At 34.5% G+C, this 22125-nt stretch overlaps 1 protein-coding gene across 1 annotated transcript; it reads right to left on the reverse strand.

Annotated features, from left to right (window-relative positions):
* Positions 1-13194: 13194 nt before the first annotated feature.
* Positions 13195-21875, reverse strand: LOC106870913 (uncharacterized). The gene is made up of 2 exons (XM_014917145.3): positions 21683-21875; positions 13195-15780 (listed from the first exon to the last, which is right to left on the reverse strand). Exon 2 carries the CDS (start codon positions 15198-15200, stop codon positions 13323-13325), a length of 1878 nt encoding a protein of 625 aa, XP_014772631.1. The 5' UTR covers positions 15201-15780; positions 21683-21875; the 3' UTR covers positions 13195-13322.
* Between the last annotated feature and the right edge of the window lie 250 nt (positions 21876-22125).

Consider the following 22125-nt stretch of genomic DNA (forward strand, 5'->3'; position numbering starts at 1 on the left):
TTTCTCTGTTTTGACATGTTTGTGATAGAACATACTAATCAATAATACTCATTCGTATCTAATGAATACAACTAATTACAGATACTGTTTCGTATTTTCAATTCTTTTGCATCATAAATTGAATGTTAGTGTTGTTTGAGTATATGTTTATTAAATATGATTTAGATTATATAGGTTTTTAGTATTTCTTAGGAAGTTAAAGTCTACAACAAAAAATATTAAGGTATCACCTATCAGTGGTCTATTTATTAAGTATGAAAGTTGTTTTCATTTAACACTTGTTTATTTTTGTAAGTTTTCTCTTATTCTGGATCATTCGTAAAAAATTTATAGCATTTCTTAAAGGTTTGCAGCAAGACTTAGGAATAGGTGCAAGCATGTTTGTGTAGTTAAGAAGTAGTCCCGGATTCGATTCTACTGCGGGACACTTTATTATCTAATGTTGACTAATACCTTGTGAGTGAAAGCCTGTCGTATATGCATGTATTATGTATATACGCTGTGTTTATAGTACAGAGATATGTGACAGGGTAACGCTGTAGTAGGATGTTAAGTGGGGTTGCTATGCTAAGAGAAGTAAAGCTGAGCAAGGAGGAAAGAATGAACAGGTAGAAGGAGGAGGTGATACTTGTGGGAGGGGTTTAGCGGTTTATCGATGGGGAAACCAAAGGCTAAGGGTGAAAGATGGTACAATAGAGCGATGAAGAGAAAACCATGGAGAACTGACAAAATGAAAAATTGAGAAATTGAAAAATAAAAACGAAAAGAGAAAAAAAAAAGAAAAAAATATTTAAAAAGTTATCTTAAAGGAAAAGAAAAAAATTAAAAACTTAGAAAATGAAATGAAACTGAGGTATTAGTATAAATGTATTTATATGAACAGTGCACAGTGAGGAGGTCTTTGGAAATGCTCATTTGAGAAAACCCAGAAAGTTTTTTTTTTTGTTGTTTTTTTTTTTCGAATTTTCAAAGTTCAAAGGTTTCAAAAGTTTAAAAGCTCTAGCGGTTTTTGATTGCTTGATTGATTGATTGAAAGATAGATAGATACAGACGGATGGATGGATGGACGGACAGGCGGAAGAACAGACAAACAGACAGCTAGATAGATAGATGGGACCTACTGTTGGTGTGTAGTCTGTGTGTAGCCTTGTTTCTAGCTCTATAGTTAGTGGGTTAAGTGAACGCTTTCGGATCTATAATCCTTCATCAAACTTTACACTTGACATGGTTATTACTACTGGTGCTGGTCAGAGGTTCTGGAAGCAGTAAATGAATTTCCAACCGAAAAGTTCGTTCCAGTGGTTGAGGCTGGGTGCCTTCTTCCTGATGAAATGTGCCTCCTTTATTCGGAGGATGACCGCATCTTTTCCCCTGGCCAGTATCCGGATGAAGAATTCTCCATCGCAGTGTTCATGGTGTTGGAATACGGCGCTGGATGATGTGGCCTTGTGAAGGTGTTCTTTCACTCTGACATGAAGTTGTCGTTTGGTCGATCCAATATATTTATCTCCGCAAATACAGGTCATTTCATATATTATATTCGTTTGAAAACATAACCTGACGTTGTCCGTGGGGTATCTTTTAATGTGTTTATATTTAGAAAGAAAAACCGGGGATGGATGTCTTTCACTTGTTTCAGTCTTTGGATTGCGGCCATGCTGAAGTACTGCCTTGAAGAGTTTAGTCAAACAAATCGACCCCAATACTTATTTAGGATCTATTTCAAAACGGGGGCACCAGTTTTCATTTATGTTTTATGTAGTGTTTTTGGTACCGAAAGACTTTCAAACTTCGTATACTTATCTATTTTGTGTTATAGAACAGAAAAAAAATTTGTATTCGAATTTATTTCATGTAAAAAATTGTCTTATTTCGATAATTTCTACTAATCACTGACGTCTATTCAGTTGAAAACAGTTAGCGCTGTAACGGTGTATATCGTATTAATCCCCTAACCCTAACCCTAACCCTAAAACTAACCCTAACTCTAGAATCCGAACTCTAAAATTGTTACACACATAGATACGCACAGCGTAATTTATTATATAAACAATATATGCGTATAAATTACGATTAAACCGGATGAAATATGTCACAGGGAATAACATTTTTATGACCGCCCAGCAGTAACTCTATTGAGCTGAATAGACGTCAGTGATTGGTTGAAATTACAGAAATATGACAACTTTAACATGGAATAACTTGCGAGGTACGTTTTTTTGTTAAGAAGAGTAAAAGATGTTTTATATGACACATTCTACCAGTGTCCCAAGTTTCAAAGTGTTTCGTTAGTGTTTCGTTAAGAAAATACTGGTGCCCCCGTTTTGAAATAGATCCCTTATTTATTCTGTCAAGTCCTTTTCACAGACTGTTAAGTTATGGAGACAAACAAACCAAAAACTAGTTGTCGAGCTGTTATAGGAGGCAAACACACGCCCCCAAACACATACACACACACACACACAAGCCAGGTTGCTTTCAATTTCCTTCTATTAAATCCACTCACTTTTAGGGTTAGGTTTGGGGTTTTAGGATTAGGGTTAGAGTTACGGAAAAATGTGAAAAATGAAGAAATTGGAAGGGGTGGGGGGCAAAAATGTCTTTCCGAAAATAGTAGCTGAAAAGAACCCTAACCTAACCCTAACTCTAAAACCGTATCTCTAACCCTCTACTTCCCTGTCTCGTTTTCTCTAGAGACTTCATGATCTCCATGATGAAATACCCAGCATCCAGTGGACTATTGTTGACAGAGCACCACCATATTCACCCGGCGCCCCCAACTGCCAGCTCTGCCTCCGTGAAAACCTGCATATCCTCCAACAACCCACAGTATCCATCAACAAGAAATACAACTTATTGTCTTGTTGTCACCAGAGATATGCCCTTCTGACAAATTTCAGGCCTCTAACTGCCGACAACCTGGATATACCACCTTAACACTAGCTGCTACTTTGCACTGCCTGCACCAAGGTCACCACCACCAACCCCATGAACAGGACACCGTTTACCAATCTCCAACGTTTACCAATTTCCAATGCTTACCAATCATCAACGTTTGTTTTACGCATGCACTGATATGCATGCATACATGCATGTGAATATACATATGTACATATGAATGAAGATGCATGTGTGTGTGTGTGCAGACATGTGCATGTGTGCCCATGCATAGATGTGCTCACTCCCATCAATATACACATGCACACAAAACTATATGAGAACATCTGCACACCCACATATAGAACTATATACTTGCACATGCCACCCCTTCCTACTCACCGCCAACAACCTGACCGACATCTAGTCTGTTTCCTGTCCTCCACGCAGTCAATTTCCTGTTTGCCATGTGGTCTTTTCCAACTAACTGTTACCCATATGTCAACATCAAACCACTGTGTGACCTTCCTTGACCAATTGCAGCTCACGTTACAGTAATAACAATCAACTTCTGTCATGCAAATCCAAAATGGCTGACGACTAGCACAACGTGCTTGAAACTCAAGAGTACCAATGAATTTGAATCAAACTGTTTTGATCTATATATATATATATATATATATATATATATATATATATATATATATATATATATATGTATGTATGCGGTATATATATCTTTATATCCTTCAACAATATATATATTAGTGGGAAACTATAAACATTGATGAGAAGTATCAATAAACCAGTGCTTTCATACACAAATCCCTTGCGATGTTTGTTTCATCCAAATTACATAGGCAATCACATATCACTCTCAGTATCACAATTGCAGTGACCTTATAATTGGTCAGTTAGAAGCTTATTCACACAATGATATAAAATGAATTTTAAAAATTAATAAATGGTCAACAAATCACATTACAAACACAGATAAGGGCGTTCTTAAAAGAGTACAGGTCCCAGAACCTTTTTTTTTTGTTTAGTCCTAAGAAAAGGAGTAGCGCCTATGAGATATCAATACAGTTGTTCAGCTTGAATATAGCTGGTTGACATCTGCAGGAACAACTTAGACATTTTGAGAAGAAGGTTTTGGCAAAGCGGTTAATATAGGATTTGGAGGTATAAGTGAGACATTGTAGGGGTGATAAGAGGAAGAAATGCATGTAGGCTTGAGTAGAGGTGACATACATCTATCTTGTTCAAATGAGCAGTAACCACAGTAGTACCAGTAAAGTATGTTGAATGAGGAGATAGCACATCTGCAGACCAGATATTCCAGTGTGTTGGTGAGTTGAATCTTAGACACTCAATTGGATGGCCTTCTTTTGAATAAGTCTAGGAATTACTACACAAGCAGCAGGAGAATTGCTCCAAATGTGGAAGCAGGACTCCACTTTTGGATTTCCCTTGAGCTTTGAAGAGATTTAGTAAGTGATCAGAGCTGAAGTATTTTTTGGACTTGAAGAGAAAGTCTAGTGTTTGGGATGCAGTTTTTGTTAAAGTATGTGTGTGGAGATCATCAGAAAGATGTCAGGAATTTCTGTAATGGATATGTGAAGTGATTGTGTCTCTGTCTAGTTGAAGGAAACAAGATTGCCATGTCCCCATTAGAGGCTATTTACAAGGTTTTTATGCATATTTTTAACAAAAGATATCTAGATTGTATGTCTGCAGAAGATTAAGGAGAAGAGAAGAGATATATCATGAGCGTTGTTAGAAGTGACAGCAGACAGGATATTAATGTACAGAAGGAAGAAGTAAGAAACATAACTGAATCATGGAGTAGCTAATGTGAGTCAGAAAGTGTCTTTTCAGTGCATGATGCAATGATGTGATTAAACGGGTAAATTTTAATCCAAGAAATGACAGAAAGGTGAACAGGGTCCATAAGTGAACAGCTTAGCTGCAATCAAGTGCAATGACACTGCTTTCCATGAACTTCTTAACAACAAGGGACTGCTAGTAGGTGGAACAGAAGAGCAGGTTTTCAGTAAATTTAGCTTTACAGAAGTTATATTGGTGGTCATTGAAGAAGAGAAAAATCAATAAGTGTGAAGGAAATAGTTGTCTCTATCACCTTTGAGATGCTGGAAGTAAGTTGATGAATGGAAAATATTGTGGCAAATTTCTAAAATTTCTAGCAGGGTTTTATGAAAAAAAAAAGTAAGATAAGGACAAGGGTTAATTTTCAGTAGATTGTGGATAATTGAAAAGACAGTGTTAGACATGGTGGCATTGTTAGTTTGAAGCAGCCCAAGTTTTTTAATAAGTCTGGCTAAGTTTCACATTATTTCAAGTTTTATAGGCATAGAATGTGTTCTCCTCATCTAATGAGGTGGACATATACAAAGCTTTAAGTGACATGAAACTGAATCAAACTGTTATCTAATGCACATAACCACAACCAGATGTGTTAAGTGCTACTTTTTCAATCATTTGTTCACTCATTCATTCACTCATATGTGTGTGTGTGTGTATGAATGTGTGTGTATATGTGTGTGTATGGCCGCAGTCAAATGACTGAAACAAGTAAAAGAGTAAAAGAATATATATATATATATATATATATATATATATATATATATATATATATATATATATATATATATATACATACATATCTATGTTTATATATATCTATATATAGAGAGAGAGGTAGACAGAGAAAGATTATACACACACAAAAAGCTACCCACAAATAAGTCCTCACCTAACCCCCAGTCCTAAAATGGAGAAATGGGTGTTAAACACATGAGTGAAATACACACACACACACACACACATGATCTGAAGAAACCCATGTTTTGAGTAGATATTGAGGGGATAATGTTGAGAAGATGTGATGTGAGTATATGAATATTGTTGTATACAATGACAGAATTGGAGTGTCTTGAGTGAAGCTAGTCATGTGTGACATATTCACTGATGTATGTACAATTATATATATTGATGACTGTGTGTCAAGAAATTTGCTTTCCAACCAAATGAATTCAGGTTAAGTCCCACAGTGTACCTTCTTGGGCAAATGTCTTCTATCAGTCTGAGCCAACCAAAGCCTTGTGGCGTGGACTTGGTAGATGGAAACTGAAAGAAGCTCACCATGTGTTTATATGTGTAATGTGGAGGTATATGTATGAGTTTTTGTCTCCTTGTCTTGTTTGGCATCATGTAATAGTTGCATGGGAGCATCATCATCTATAAGCTGTGTCTTTTGCTGTGAATCTTCTGTCAAAACATGTTTGGCCATGCGGAAATATTACATGGCTTGGAAACAGGTGAGGGCTGGTGACAGGAAGAGCATCCAACTTGAAAAAATCTGCTTCAATAAATTCCATGGTGGTGACAATGACAATGATGATAAAGTATTTGTGTAAGATTGAGAATTTGAGTGTGTTGTGTAAGCCTAGTATCATTTGTACTTAACATATTTGCTGTTTTTGTTTTTATATATATATATACATACATATACATATATATATATATATATATATATATATATATATATATATATATATATATATATATACATATATATATGTGTGTATATATATGTATATATATATATATATATATATATATATATATATATATATATATATATATATATATATATATATATATACATACACATATATACATATACAGTAATCACTTGCCATATCGCAGTTCACCTATCACAAATTTTTCTGACTAATTTATGTAAATTTATATCATGAACTCCTCAGTATATCACGTATTTCTGCAACCAATAGGTATTTATATTTTTCTAGATTTTAATTATTTCTGTGGTAAGATAAGCATTTTCATGCCTAAAAATTAATAAATAAAAATAAAGTACAGTACTGCACTGTATAACACATTAATTAGAATATATTAAAAGAAAATACGTAGTATACCATAGATAAATAAACAAAGAACCACATATACTGTATGGAGAAAGAAACTCAGGAGGCAAGTGTGTGGTGTTGTTTTGCATTTATAATAAAATAAATATATACAAATTATAAAAATGATTAAAAAAATTATACTGTACTGTTTCTACTTCTTCATGGACTTTCACCTATCACAGGGGGTTTCGAAACATAACACCCATGATAGTCGAGGGATTACTATATATATAAATACACACACACACATGAGTATATATAAGTATACATTTACATATGATGTTTATATATAACTGAGTAGAGTTAATACTGAATGTTGAGATGAATTTAAAGTGCTTTAAAGTAGTTGTATGCTGTCAACTTAATGTGACAGTCCCCTGAAGGGAATAATGCTACTGTTGGTTAGACCTAGGAAGCTGCACCACTTCCTGTGTCCTTATGTTTACAAGGGAGAGACAAGCATGCTACTCCAGACTGATGACGAGCAAAGACTCAGAAACATGTCTCTGGATGCAGACATAGCTGGGTGGAGGTGCTTGTCTCCCCCTTGTAAACATAAGGACACAGGAAATGTGTCAAGGCCGACAGGAAGCAGTACAGCTTCCTAGGTCTAACCAACAGTAGTATTATTCCCTTCAGGGGACTGTCACATTAAGTTGACAGCATGCAACTACTTCATCGTAACACTACTGCATAAATCTCTCTGAGAGATTTAGAAATGTATTATTTTTAAAGTGCTTTGTTATCAAAAGTATTTTCAGCTTGTTTTTGTTGTTTTTTTTTGTGGATGTATATAGGTTTAATTCCAAGTCAATCCATCAATCCCAACTGAAGTGACCTGCAATCAAATGCATTAGAAATGTGACCATCCCATCTTTTTAGCATTTTCCAAGACTGCATTATCTAATGTGTCTTTTATTATGATAAGGTGTGATTTGAAAGAAATCTGGTTGCTATTTCTAACAGATTGAGTAACCATGAAAGGGTCCCTCATCTTATGTATACAAGCAAAAGGTGACAGATTCCAGGGGCATTTTAACCTTCTGAAAGAGATGAAATTACTTCAATGTGATTATTATGATTCAGCTGTAGAAACTCTGCCAAATCAGATTGGAGCCTGGTGTTGCCATCCTGTTTCACCAGTCCTCAGTCAAATCGTCCAACCCATGCTAGCATGGAAAGCCGACATTAAACGATGATGATGATGATGATGATGATGATGATGACTACATTCATATTATCATCTGAATGTTTATATTACATGCTAAAGCAGACAATTAGAGCTCAGTGCAGTCTTTTCATCTTTTCAGATTCTGTTGAAGTATCAAACCAACATTGAAGACAGACATTAACTGACGATGGAGATGATGATGACAACAATGATAATGATGATGATGTATACACTCTAAGCTTTCTCTTATACAGAAGAGTAAAAGAAAGTAAAGAAAAATTTGCATAAAATGAATTCCACTGCAAATGCAAACATAGGCACAGACATGGCTCTGTGGTTGAGAGCCTTGCTTGCCAACCATGTGGTTTTGAGTTCAATGCTATAGTATGATGCTTTAGGCAAGAGCCTTCTACTGTAGCCCAGGGCTAAGCAGAGCCTTGTGAGTAGATTTGATAGATGGAAATCGAAAGAAGCTTATCATGTATGTCTGTGTGTAATCGTGTCTTGACATCACCTGATGATTGTAAATGAGCAAAACTGTCACACAAACAATGTTATTTGTTTCCAGTCTTTTGTGAAAAACATGTCTAGTCATGAGAATTATTAATTTGTTTGAAAACAGGCAAGGGTTGGCAACAGGAAGGGTATCCAGCTGCAGAAAATCTGCTTCAATGAATTTCGTCATATAAGTAAGGAAAAGTAGACATTAAATGATGATCATGGTGAATCTCACTGTAAATATTAATATTGGCTTCAAGTTTTGGCACAAGGCCAGCAAGTTTGGGGAAAGGGCTAAGTTGATTAAATCAACCCCAGTGTCCAACTGGTACTTATTTTATTAACTCCAAAATGACAAAAAGCAAAGCTGACCTTGGTGGAATTTGAACTCAGAACATAAAGACAGGCGAAATTTTGCTAAGCATTTTGCCCAGCATGCTAACAATTCCTCCAGTTCGCTACCATCACTGTAAATATTAATAATACTATATATCTGAAGGTGGCAAGCTGACAGAATTCTTAGCAAGCCAGGCAAAATGTATTGTGGCATTTCATAGATCTTTATGTTCTGAGTTAAAATTCCACCAAAGTCAATTTGCCTTTCATCCTTTCGGGGTCAATAAAATTAGTACCACTTGTTCATATGTTTGGAAAACATCATTAAAAATATCAGAATGATATTTTTGAACATATGTCAATGCTTGTCATTGGGACATTGATTTTTCTATTTTAATAGTAAATAATTCAAGAAAATCTGTTATCAAAAATCCAGTCTTTTACATTATTTTTTTTAAAAGATGCTTCTTTTTAAGATTGGTTTTTATGGTACAGGGAAAATTGATTTCTGTAGTATATCACATCTGTGTATTTGAGACGTTCATTTTAGAACTGAACTATGCAGGTTTCAGTTTGATCCCACTTTGCAGCATCTTGCACAAATGTGTTCTACCATACTCACAGGTTGAGTAAAGACTTTCGAGTACAACTTGTCAAAACAACCATTTTTTGTTTATGGGTTTTGTGATTTAATCCATCACCCAGTTTAACAGCTGGCCCCCTAGAATGCCTTAGCAGATTCTACTTAGCATTTGTGTCAGGCCACTAGCCTGAGAATATCTTCCTACTACCAGTCACAGAGGCCAAAAAAGCATCATTGATATTACCCTCTATTCTCCAAGTCAGCTGCATAAAAAAAAACAAGAAAGAAAAATCATGTTTTCATTCTTACTGTTAGCATAAGAGTGACTCAAGGGTAATTGCTAGAAAGTGGTATAATACTAGTTTCATGTCTAGAAAACTATTAAGGGCATTAAGGTTGTATTTTTCAGTGAATACATTTGTTAATGAAGTAATTAGGTTAAAGGTAATTAACTAGAGCCTGATTTATGTGAGGAATATATATCTAGTTAGAAAATCAGGAAAGGAACATATCTTTGATCTTTTGCTTGTTTCAGTCATTAGACTGCAGCCATGCTGGGGCACCACCTTGAAGGGTTTAGTTGAACAAATCAACTCTAGTGCTTATTTTTAAGCCTGGTACTTACTTTACTGGTCTCTCCTGCCAAACTGCTAAAATACAGGAATGTAAATAAACCAACACCAACTATCAAGTGGTAGGAGAACAGACACAAAGATGCACACAGACACACACACATGCACAATAAGCTTCCACAGTTTCTGTTTACTAAATTCACTCATAAGGGCATTGGTCAGCCTGAGGCTAAAGAAAACACTTGTCCAAGGTTCTGTGCTGTTGGAACTGAACCCAAAACCATGTGGTTTCAAAGTGAGTTTCTTATCCACACACCCATCCCATGCCTATTGAAATATGTGTTTTTTCTTTTAATAGTCAAGTCAGAGGAAAAAAAGGCAATGACCAATGACCTGTGCTCTCCTTTCCAGGGCCTCTCTTATGGGTGGAAGGAAGGAGTGAAATTAACCTCAGATCAGAAATGTGTGCAAATATATACAACAGAGTGGACAGCACTAAGTTCACTCTTTCACAAAGGAATGGAGTTAAAAATCAAACAACAGATTAAGTCATCCAGGACACAAATGGAACTTCCAACAGACTTCCACAGTTTCCATATCCCAAATTTCACTCAAAAGGTCTTGGTCAACCATAAGCTGTGGTACAAACTACTTTCTCATAGGGATATGCAATGATATTGTACATGAAACCAAAGGGTTGCAAAACAAGCTTCTCAACAACTCAGTAATATCTATAACCATACCTTAACAACCCAGCTATGTCAATAACTATATCTTAACTACCCAGCCTGATAAGGGTGTTAAATCACATAACTAAATAAAACCTTACTGCCCAATGAAGAGTGTTTTCTTTATTTACCTCTTTTCTTTGAGACGAGTGTCAATTTTACCATAGAAAACTCACTGAACATGAATGTGCTTAGTTTCTTATCTGAGATCTTCACATGCTATTTTGTTGTTTTGTGTCTTAGTATAAAAGTTTACAAGAAATTGGCTCCAGTATTTTCTACACTCTATGTGATAAAATAACAGGACATCTACATACAAACAATAGAGGATGGATTTGTGAGGAGTACAGTTGATTTTCTTCGCCATCTGATGTAAATGGAAACTGACAAATGTTGGGCTGATTAGAGAACCCATAGACACTTCTTACACATACTTTGAAATTTTAATTATATGATGTTGTTATTATTATTATTATTCATTTTGTTCATCATGTACAAATATGTGTGTATTCATCATTATTTTATTTATTTCATTCAATTTTAGAAAAATTGAAGCATGTCTTTGGCAAATACATTAAATGAGTTTAATTTTGGTGCATAACTTTGTGCTCACTCTATATATATATGGAGAAATGATTAGTGCTAAGGCAAGGTAGGCAAGTAATAGTTTCTTTAGTAGTTCTTTCAGTATAAAGAAAGGAAATAATATAACAGTGAGAATATTAAATGAAGATGATGTTAAATGTTGTGTGAACTAGTACACAAGTAAAGAAACTCAATACTTAAAGAGTAGATGTAGTCACAAAGATTAAAGACTTTGAGAAATTCCCTGGTATAAATCGATAGTATATTTGGCTGCTATGTATATTTTGATTGTAGAAATTTGGGAGATTATATACTTGTGAATGTTAAAATACTTTCAAATTATGTACTTAATCAAGCATTCCTTGTCAGTAAATTCTGACACAGGACAAATTTTATGGACAAGGCCAATCAGCAGAAGACCCTTTAATATTTAAACCGACCATGTCTGGCCCAATTATTCTACCTAGTTTCTATGTTCAGACTGGTCAGATTTCGTCTCTTACAACTATCCCTACACTATCATTCTAAAAATAAACAATCACATCACTGAAATCTCAAAGCTATGAGATAATGCATGATTAATTAAAAACAATGTGAATAAATAAGCATTACATTTGATAAAGTAATTTGAATGCTAAAGGGTTAAAGTATAGACCAGGAATGAGATAATTGCCTCAGCTGGACTCACTTGCAGTAATACTTGTTAATGTTAATTCTTCATTTCTCCTCATTTACTTTTATTCCTCACTTAAAAAAGAAAATATTAATTAATCACAAAATAAGAGCTTTGATCTAAATTGAATGGTTATCAGCAAAGATGGTGGGAAATTTGACAGGTGACACTAATAAATTCTGAGAACAAGGAACAGAAGAATGAGAATGAGGTTGTGAATTTAATGTGTTTGTGTTACATACATCATCCATCTATCTATCTATATATCTATATATCTATATATATATATATATATATATAGCAGCAGTTGGGGTTGGGATCTGGCCAACTTCACAACAGGCAGCATAAGAACAAGGCAATCAGATAGACAGATGTCTTGCTATCTTCACACACACATACAGTATTTAGCAATCAAAATACAGTTATGTAACAGTCGTTTCTTTTAGAAAGACAAAGTCTAGTTTGCAGAGTGGAGAAGGATAAAGTCAAATGATTTAATCCTAGTATATCCTTGGCAGATATTTCATTGAGTGATAATGCTATGTCTCAACTATGAACTATATTGTATGTAGATCAGTTTTCTCTTTGAAGTACACAACCTAATGTCAGTGAACGGCAATAATATGAGAAAGGTATTGGCTGAGAACTTCCTTGTAGACTAGTGAAAACGTTTAAGGGAGGTAACTGATCCACAACTAATATTTTCTGGGATTCAGTAAAATAGAGAATGGAGTACAAATTAAAACGGTGACATAAACAATAATTTAAAACTTTCATAAAGTTAGTTCAACAATTATAAAGAGAGATAACTGCCTTTACTGAAACAGGTTTGGTGAAATAAACTGGAGAAACAGAACTCAATGCATGAGCAAACGTTTTCCTTAATCATCAGAAAAGTTACTAAAGAGACTCAAAGACCAAGAGTTAGGGTAAGTGGCATAAAACAGTTGGCTTTTGACTCACTCTCATACCTCTTCTTAATAATCTAATATATATATATATATATATATATATATATATATATATATATGGATAGAAAAAATCTTAAATGCATTCAGATCTTTGTTCTAGATTGTAACAGAATAGATGAATATCTTCAAATGCCTTAATAAAGAGGGTCTGGGAACATGTCAACACAGTTTAATTCTGTTTCAGTTTTGTTACAAACACCAAAAAAATATTTTATTGATGTCAATGAAGAAAAGTTTTATAAAATATATATAAATATATATATAAAATGCATGTTTAATATATAAAATACATGTATGGACATGTGAAATGCCCCACCCACACTATTCCAAGCTGAGTCTAGATTAGTCAATTTATGAAGAAACACAACAGGTTGTTTTTCATGGAACTACACCATCTCGCTCATGTAGTCTTTGGTGCTGAGTTAAATTACTGTTTTGTGAAAATGATCTTCCACAAATGTCACACTTGAAAGGTTTCTCTCCTGTATGCACACGGATATGTTTCAACAATGCACTTTTCGAGGCAAATGCTTTCCCACAGACTTCACAAGCAAATGGTTTACCTCCAGTGTGTAGCCATTTGTGCTTTAATAAATTACCTTTAATATAAAAAGATTTACCACAATACTCACAGCTGTAAGGTTTTTCTCCAGTGTGCGATCGATGGTGTCTTAATAAAGTGGATTTAAGAGAGAATCGTTTATTACAGATATCACAGGTATATGGCTTCTCTCCTGAATGTAAACGTTGATGCTGGATTAATTCAGTGCTTAAATAAAAAGATTTCCCACATATTTCACAATCATAGGTTTTGCCAGTAGTGTGTATTCGATTATGTCGTGATAAACTGAATCTTTTAGAAAAAGCCTTGCCACAGATTTCACATGCATAAGGTTTCTCACCTGTATGGACTCGTTTGTGCTCTAAGAAGTGGAAACTTGCTGCAAAAGATTTATGACAAACTTCACACTGGTATGGTTTCTCTCCAGTGTGTATTTGAGTGTGTTTTGACAGTGTGGTGTGTTGAGAGAAAGATTTCCCGCAAATATCGCATGTATAAGGTCTCTCTCCCGTGTGAGTTCGAACGTGTTTCACCAAGTTTGTTTTCAGAGAGAAACATCTCCCACATATATTACAGCAATATGGTTTTTCTTTTGTATGTATTCGTTTGTGATCAACTAAACTACTACTTTGTGAAAAAGCTTTCCCACAGATATCACAACTATATGGTTTCTCACCAGTGTGTACACGAATGTGTTTTAACAATGTGCCATTTGTAGAGAAAGATTTACCACAATCTACACATGTATAAGGTCTTTCTCCTGTGTGCAGTCGTTTATGTTTGTTGAAATTGTTATTGGCATTGAAAGATTTACCACAAATGTCACATCTGTATGGTTTCAACCCCGTATGAATTTGTTTATGTCTTGATAAACTTGATCTTTTAGGAAAAGCTTTACCACAAACATCACAAGAAAAAAGCTTTTCATTTATATGCACCTGTTTATGTTCTTGTAGAAGACTATTTTCAGGAAATGCATCACCACAAATTTTACATAAAAATGGATTTTCCCCTGTATGTAACCACAGATGCTTTGATAAACTAATTTTCACAGAAAACCTTTTACCACAGATTTGACAAGAGTAGGATTTCTTTTCCATGTGTGTTTGAATATGCTTTGACAGACTACTACTTTGGAAAAACAATTTGCCACATATTTCACATAGAAAGGATACTTCACTTGTCTGGTTTTGATTTTGCTTTCCTGCAGCATTTGGAATAGGGAAATATTTACTATCCATTGTATGCTTATAGGAAGTGTGTTTATTGTGTGTTTCTATATGCTCAGATAACCTACCATCATTAAGGAATAATTTATCACTAAGCTTATGCTGATATGATTTACTTTCATAATATAAATGTTTCTGGTCTGATGAACAACTGTTCTGAGAATAAACATTATCATTAATATATTGATAATCATTTTCTTGGGAAACCCTCACTTTTCCTTTGTAAGAATTATTGTTTGGGGAACAAGCAACACCCTTCTTTTTACCTGTATGTGATGTTTCCCCTTTGTGCATTTGTTTGTGCTTATGGAAAATATATTTTAAAGGAAAGCTTTTACCACATATTTTACACAAATCAATCTTCAACTGTTTGTGCGTCCTCCTGTGTTGTAAAAGGTTAAACCTTAGAACAAAACTTCTTCCACACATTTTACAGTGAAATTGTTTTTGCTGAGAATGTGACATGTTTTTGTTTTTTTTTTAATATTTTTTTTTTAGACTCTCTTATGGAGTATTTCTTTCTGGTAACTTTTCATGAATCAGTTTTGTCTCCACTTAAAGTGTGTTGCCAAAAGTGAATGGTCTGGCTTAAATGGAAACATTATCCTACATTCTTTTATTTGATGAAATCTTCTTTATAGTTGACTGACTTTTTCCATAAGATTCAATAAACCAGCCAGGTTTTAAAATTATATTAAAATGAAGTAAAATGCCATTGTCAATAAAGTGACAAAAACAGATCAACAGATGACCACAACATTACTAAATAAATGGTAAATTGTAACATAAACTCTGAAACAGTAATAAGCCAACCATTTTGGGATTTTATCTGTGCTTCAAGTTGATTTGTAAAAAAGAAAAAGATTCTATATTTTGATATTTATTGCTCTATTGCACTTGAACATGGTGCTGTAACTGAGAATCACCATCTGTCTTCTAATAAATAACATCAATGATAAAGTGCCACATCTCTTCCATTGGCTAATTCATTGATAAAGGTTTGATGTCATACCAAGAATTCGTCATCAATATGGCAATGGTATTTCTGGAAGTAGAAACAAAGTAAAAGATCACTATTTATGAAACAAAAAAATACAGAAATGGTAGAATGTCAAACTAAACTCTTCTCAATATTTAGTTTAATTCTCCTATACCACAAGTGTTGGTAAATTAATTACTAGTCAACTTAAAGTGAATGTTTTATTAAGCGTGCAGAATACTGTATTATTAGCCTTAAGAGATCCTCTCATAAAGGTGCATGGTGCATAAAAGCACAGGTATAAATCGTATGCACCATGTGCAAATGTGAGAGGACTTCTCAAGGTTAATAATGCAGCATTTGACATTCTAACAAGACATCCATATTAAGATGAATATAAAGACTGCTTTTTGATACTAACATGGTTCTGGATTCAGTCCCACTGCACAGCACCTTGGGCAAGTGCCTTCTACTATAGTTTCAGGCCAACCAAAGCATTGTGAGTGAATTTGGTAGACAGAAACTGAAAGGAGCCTGTGACATATATATTTAGTAGAAAGTGGGTTATACATCTTTAGATTGTATACCTGACTTTCTACTATAAAATTAAAGAAATAGACGGAACGCTGAACTCCAGACTAAACAACTTAAACAACATTTATTTACTTGGTAAAACATACAAATCTTTTAGTTATTCATCTTTAGAGGTGAGAATAACGAGCTGTCGAGTATAAGACCGAAAGATGTAGAGACAGCTTTTAAACACACGTCCATGCTCAATCGCTGGCCAGCGAGAAAGAGAATGAATTGAGCGGGAAACGCTTGCTTGTTTAATTCTATGCATGCGTAAGACTACGCATGCGAAGGCGTTACTACATATATATATTTGTGTTTGTACCCTCCATCATTGCTTGACAACTGATGTTGGTGTGTTTACATCCCCTTAACTTAGTGGTTCAGCAGAAGAGACCCATAGTACTAAGCTTACAAAGAATAGTCTTGTGATCAATTTGTTTAACTGAACTCCCTTAAGATGGTGCTCCAGCATGGCTGCAGTCAAATGACTGAAACGTGTAAAAGAATAATTAATTAATTACTAGTTATTTGTGATTGATTCAGTTGATTAATTGACTCGTAGGTAATATGGGAAATCATTCTTTTTGAAACAGAAAAGCTCAAAAGCTTTGTATTTCAGGAGAAGAAATTTAAAACTGTCATCTTGCCCCCTAAAACAAGAGATAAATGGCATTAACTGGCAAGCTTCGTTTTTACCTTTTATTTGTTTCAGTCATTGGACTGCAGCCATGCTGGGGCACCACCTTAAAGCATTTAGTCAAGCAAATCAACTCTAGTATTTATTCTTTTAATTCTGGTACTTATTCTTTTGTCTCTTATGCTGAACTTCTAAGTTATGGGGATGCAAACAAACCAACACCAATCATCAAGTGGTGGGTGTGATGGGGAGGCAAACACAAACATATACACATGCATGCATACATACAAACATACAACAGGCCTTCACACAATTTCCATCAACCAAATTCACTGACAAAGCATTGGTCAGCCCAGCCCAGGGCTGACTTACCTAAGGTAGCATGCAGTGGGACTGAACCCAAAACCATGTGGTTGCAAAACAAGCTTCTTAACCACACAGCCATACCTAAGCCAACACAGGAAGCTTGATGAGAGCTTGTATCTTGCTCTATGTGATGAATCTTGTATCAGATCAATGGAACTACTTGCACAGACATTTATACCATTAATGTAACCCATACAACATAGTGTGTAACAAAACTTACATGCACAGTGCATCTGAGCTACTCTCAGCTCAGTTTCACTCAAAAGTTTTATGTCCATCTGAAGTTATAGAAGCAGACACCTCTCAAAGTTACTGCACAGTGGAATCAAACCCTGGATCTCATTATTGCAAAGCAAACTCCTTAATTATTCAGCCTTGTCCTATGCTACTTCTCACAAACAGTTAAAATAGCAATTACTCATTAATTAATAATAAATCATTTAGTGTAGTAGAGGATCAAGTTGACTGAATCTTCTCCCTTGCTACCAATTTTATAGAAGGGATAAAATTAAATACTGCATGCTCTGCATTTTTCTTTCTTTCTTTTTTTTTTCTTTTTTTTTTTTTTGTATTTCTGTGTTTCATACAACAGAAATTAAGTTTCCCTAAAAAAAAAAAAAAGAAATAAAAAGAAATTTTCCCAAAATTCAGTTTTTTAATTTTTGTTTCCTGTCCCACTACTGTAAGTATTCCAAAACGCAAGTGAAACAAAAATAATCAGTTGTTTACAATATTACCTGGAAACAAAATTTTAAAAAAATAGTGCAATAGGTGTAAAAAAAAATGTGTATGAAACGAATATGAAAACAAAAATGCATGGAAAGCAACAGAGGGGGGAGAGGACTTTGGAAAATTCACAAGATCCGAGTTCTCCCCTCATAACTTTTAGTAAAATGTTGTTTTTTTTTTAATGAAATTTTCTATAAATACCTTTCAAATGGCATAGATTATGATGATAAAGAAATTTGTGGGTAAAATCTTTTCCAAAGGAGAGGGGAGAGGACATCAGAAAATTCACAAGATCTGATTTTATCCCTCGTAACTTTTAGGAAAATAGACATCATTTAATGAAATTGTGTATATATGTATAGGTGCAGGAGTGGCTGTGTGGTAAGTAGCTTGCCTACCAACCACATGGTTCCTGGTTCAATCCCACTGCGTGGCACCTTGGGCAAGTGTCTTCTACTATAGCCTCGGGCCAGCCAAAGCCTTGTGAGTGGATTTGGTAGACGGAAACTGAAAGAAGCCCGTCGTATATGTGTATATATATATATATATATATATATATATATGTATGTATATATATATATATATATAATGTTTGTGTGTCTGTGTTTGTCCCCCCCATCATCGCTTGACAACCAATGCTGGTGTGTTTACGTCCCCGTAACTTAGCGGTTCGGCAAAAAGAGACCGATAGAATAAGTACTAGGCTTCCAAAGAATAAGTCCTGGGGTCGATTTGCTCGATTAAAGGCGGTGCTCCAGCATGGCCACAGTCAAATGACTGAAACAAGTAAAAGAGTAAAAGAGTAAAACAGCATGTATTATAGATCCTAATGTGCCACATTTTGGTTCGGAAAAAAAGGGCAGGAACAAGAAACCGGAATTATTGGAAAATGTTTTTCTTTTTTCCAATGAATGAATTACGGTGACCTAATATGTCACAATCTGCAATCTGGCATTAATATATCCAGTGATTTTTAAGAGGTATGTAAAAGATATTTTGTTTTAATATTATGATTTTACTTGTTTCACAAACACAAACACTAAGGATTTTGTATCATTCTTTCTCTCTCCTGTCCAGACTTTGTTACCACTAACTTTTATAACTTCAGCATTTTAACTTATTATTCTTTTCAAACTTGTTTGAATTTTCAATCTAATACATTTTGCAGAAAATGTAGTTCTGCAAAATGGTTATCTTAAAATAAAGGTAAAGAAAAGGGTCTAATGCAATTTCGCACCTCACCTTCAAAAACGCATTTTTGGGGTCATCCCCCATCCCCCATAAACACATTTTTTTCCGAACAAAAATAAGGGATTTTCGGTACATTAGGCATCCATAATGTATGTCATTTGAAAGGTATTTATATACAATTTTATTAAAAGATATTTATTTTCCTCAAAGTTATGGGCGAAAACCTCGGATCTTGTGAATTTTCCGAAGTCCTCTCTCCACCCTCTCGGAAAAGATTTTACGCACAAATTTCTTTATAACCGTAATGTACGCCGTTTGAAAGGTATTTATATAAAATTTCATTTACAAAAAGACTTTCCTAAAAGTTATGAGGGAAAAACTCGGATCTTGTGAATTTTCCGAAGTCCTCTCCCCACCCAACCCATTGCTTTCTGCGCATTTTTGTTTTCTTATTCGTTTCATACAATTTTTTTTACACCCGTTGCACTATTTTTTTTATTTCGTTTCCAGGTAATATTGTAAACATTAACCCAATTAACGCCCATGAACCCACATAAAGAAACCCACAACGAGAAAATGAGCCAAGACAGCCACGAAGTAAAAACTCGACCTGCTAGAAACAGCCTTCAAATCTCCCTCAAATTATATTCCGACGGAGTCCCAGTAAAAAGATGGGATAGTCACGGCTGGATGCTTTAGATTTACTCAACCAAGATTGTCTTGTAAGCAACAGCAGCAGCAGAAACAATATAAATATTGTCGGAAATTTGATAACATTTTTTACATTCATATCAACGTTTCTTATCTCTACAGTGAAATGTTTATAAAACTGAACTGGAGTTTGTTTATAAACAAACTGGATACAAGAAGGATGGAAAAAATTGAAATCCTTAGGAAAATTTTGTTTTTCTCAGACTTGTAATTACCGTTGTATGAAACACAGGAATAATAACAAAATGTGGTGGTGGCGTAGGACTATTCTTTTCCTTTCTCGTGAGGTATGGGACTTTGTGGTATAGCTGTTTGAATTTCCGCCAAAATATTATAGCGGATGGTTACGACTTGGAATTTTTACTGTGAACCTAGTCCGATATTTCGCATTTGGTATCCAAATAACACCAAGATTGCTTTTAACTTTAATCTCTCCAATCTGGAGAAAATAAATTCCAGTAGTATAATCAGACCAATTCAATTAATTAATACGTATCTCATGTAAAATTATTAAAAATAAATTAAAAATGAAACAAAGAAAAAACCTTCGGACCAAGCCAAAAGAAATTAATATTTTCTCTAGTTGTTTTTAAAAATACATGTACACAAAAATAATAATTTCATAACATTCTACTCTGTTTAAGATTTCCATCTTCGATAATTAACATCTTGTATATCAGAATATAAAATATAAAAGCATAAGACATTCCCACAAAGAATATGTTTGGTCTATCAAAGAGCTGCTGTCCCATCTTGCTTCTGCAATCATCCATACACTTTTTCCATTTTGATGGGATCCATCTGGATACACGAGCCTCACATTTTCCATCTCTCCACACCATTTCTCTGAACACTGCACTAAACACCCTCAAAGTACACAAATTTTAACTTTCCTCTTTCCCATCGAACCGTGTAGTCTTTTTAATCATTAATCTTCGGTCAAAATTCGACACAGGCGCGATATACACATTACAAAGGATCTATGAGACAGCTAGGTCTGCTAGAAACAGCAGCTAAATTTTCTTCAAATCACATACAGTTTTGAAATGAAAGAACTTTGGATAATGTAGTCCGGCGTACAATATGAAAGAGGAAAAAAAAAAAGAAAGAATAACAAAGGAATGCCTTTGATTATAAACCTGTCTGCTCTATCAAGACTGATCAGGGTCTAAACGACAAATCCTTTTTTTCAACTTTCCAGTCGCCCTTTACTCCTCTCAGGATCAACAAAATAAAAATAGGGAGAAAACAACACGAAAAGCAATTTAGTTCATGTAGTAGTAGCAGCAGCAACAACGACACAAAGCTATGTATGTTTCTGGCGAGGGATGGATCGGAGATTGTTTTCACACTTGAATGAGCTTTAGAGAACAAACAATGGAAAGTTCCCAACTATGACCTTTATGAAAAGTAAAAAAGGGTCATTTCTAATAATGGCTGATAAGTATTAACTGTAGATCCAGATAAAGAAATACAAATTTTGCAAGATAACGAAATAAAAACTCGTGCCGAATGACATTAGGGCATTTAAAAAAAAAATTAGCTATGTTTTGCTTCCATCGCTGACAATTTTGAGATTAAATACATCACTTCACATGAAATCAAGCATCGGGCATAAAATATAAATAAAAGAGTAAATGTTCTTGACAAGTAGCACCAGTTTTAACAATACTGACAATAATTCTTAAACAAAGCTCTCACACACCAATAACATACAAATCATATTTGACAAACAGATGCTAAAACAACTCAACTTACCAGCCGTGCTATCCTATATACTTTTCTCTCTCTCTCATTGTAAACAATACACATCCAATGAAAAAAACAGAGTTACTGTCATATCATTATCCACTAAGATTTTATCAAAATTATATCATATTAAAATTTTAATTTAGAAAACCACAACAAGCAGTCACACGTGTCACGGCTGACTTGTTCCGTAACCCAGATTACAGGAGAGACTAAGCGATAAACATTAGTCAATAGCATAGCTACAAACAATAGACTTAGTTTCGCACTCAGTAGAGTTATACTATGTTGATAGGGTATCATAGACTGAAACATGTACTCTGCCTCGAACGAAAACGGAACTTTTCTCCCACTAAACACGTAGATTAACTCTAAGAGATTATTTCTTAATTCCTTGAAATTATCTCCCCCTCTTCTTCGGGTGGTGCGACGCTTTTTTTTTTTCCAATCTA

The sequence above is a fragment of the Octopus bimaculoides genome, chromosome 14, assembly GCF_046866305.1.
Source record: "Octopus bimaculoides isolate indiv1 chromosome 14, ASM4686630v1, whole genome shotgun sequence".
Lineage (NCBI taxonomy): Eukaryota > Metazoa > Mollusca > Cephalopoda > Octopoda > Octopodidae > Octopus > Octopus bimaculoides.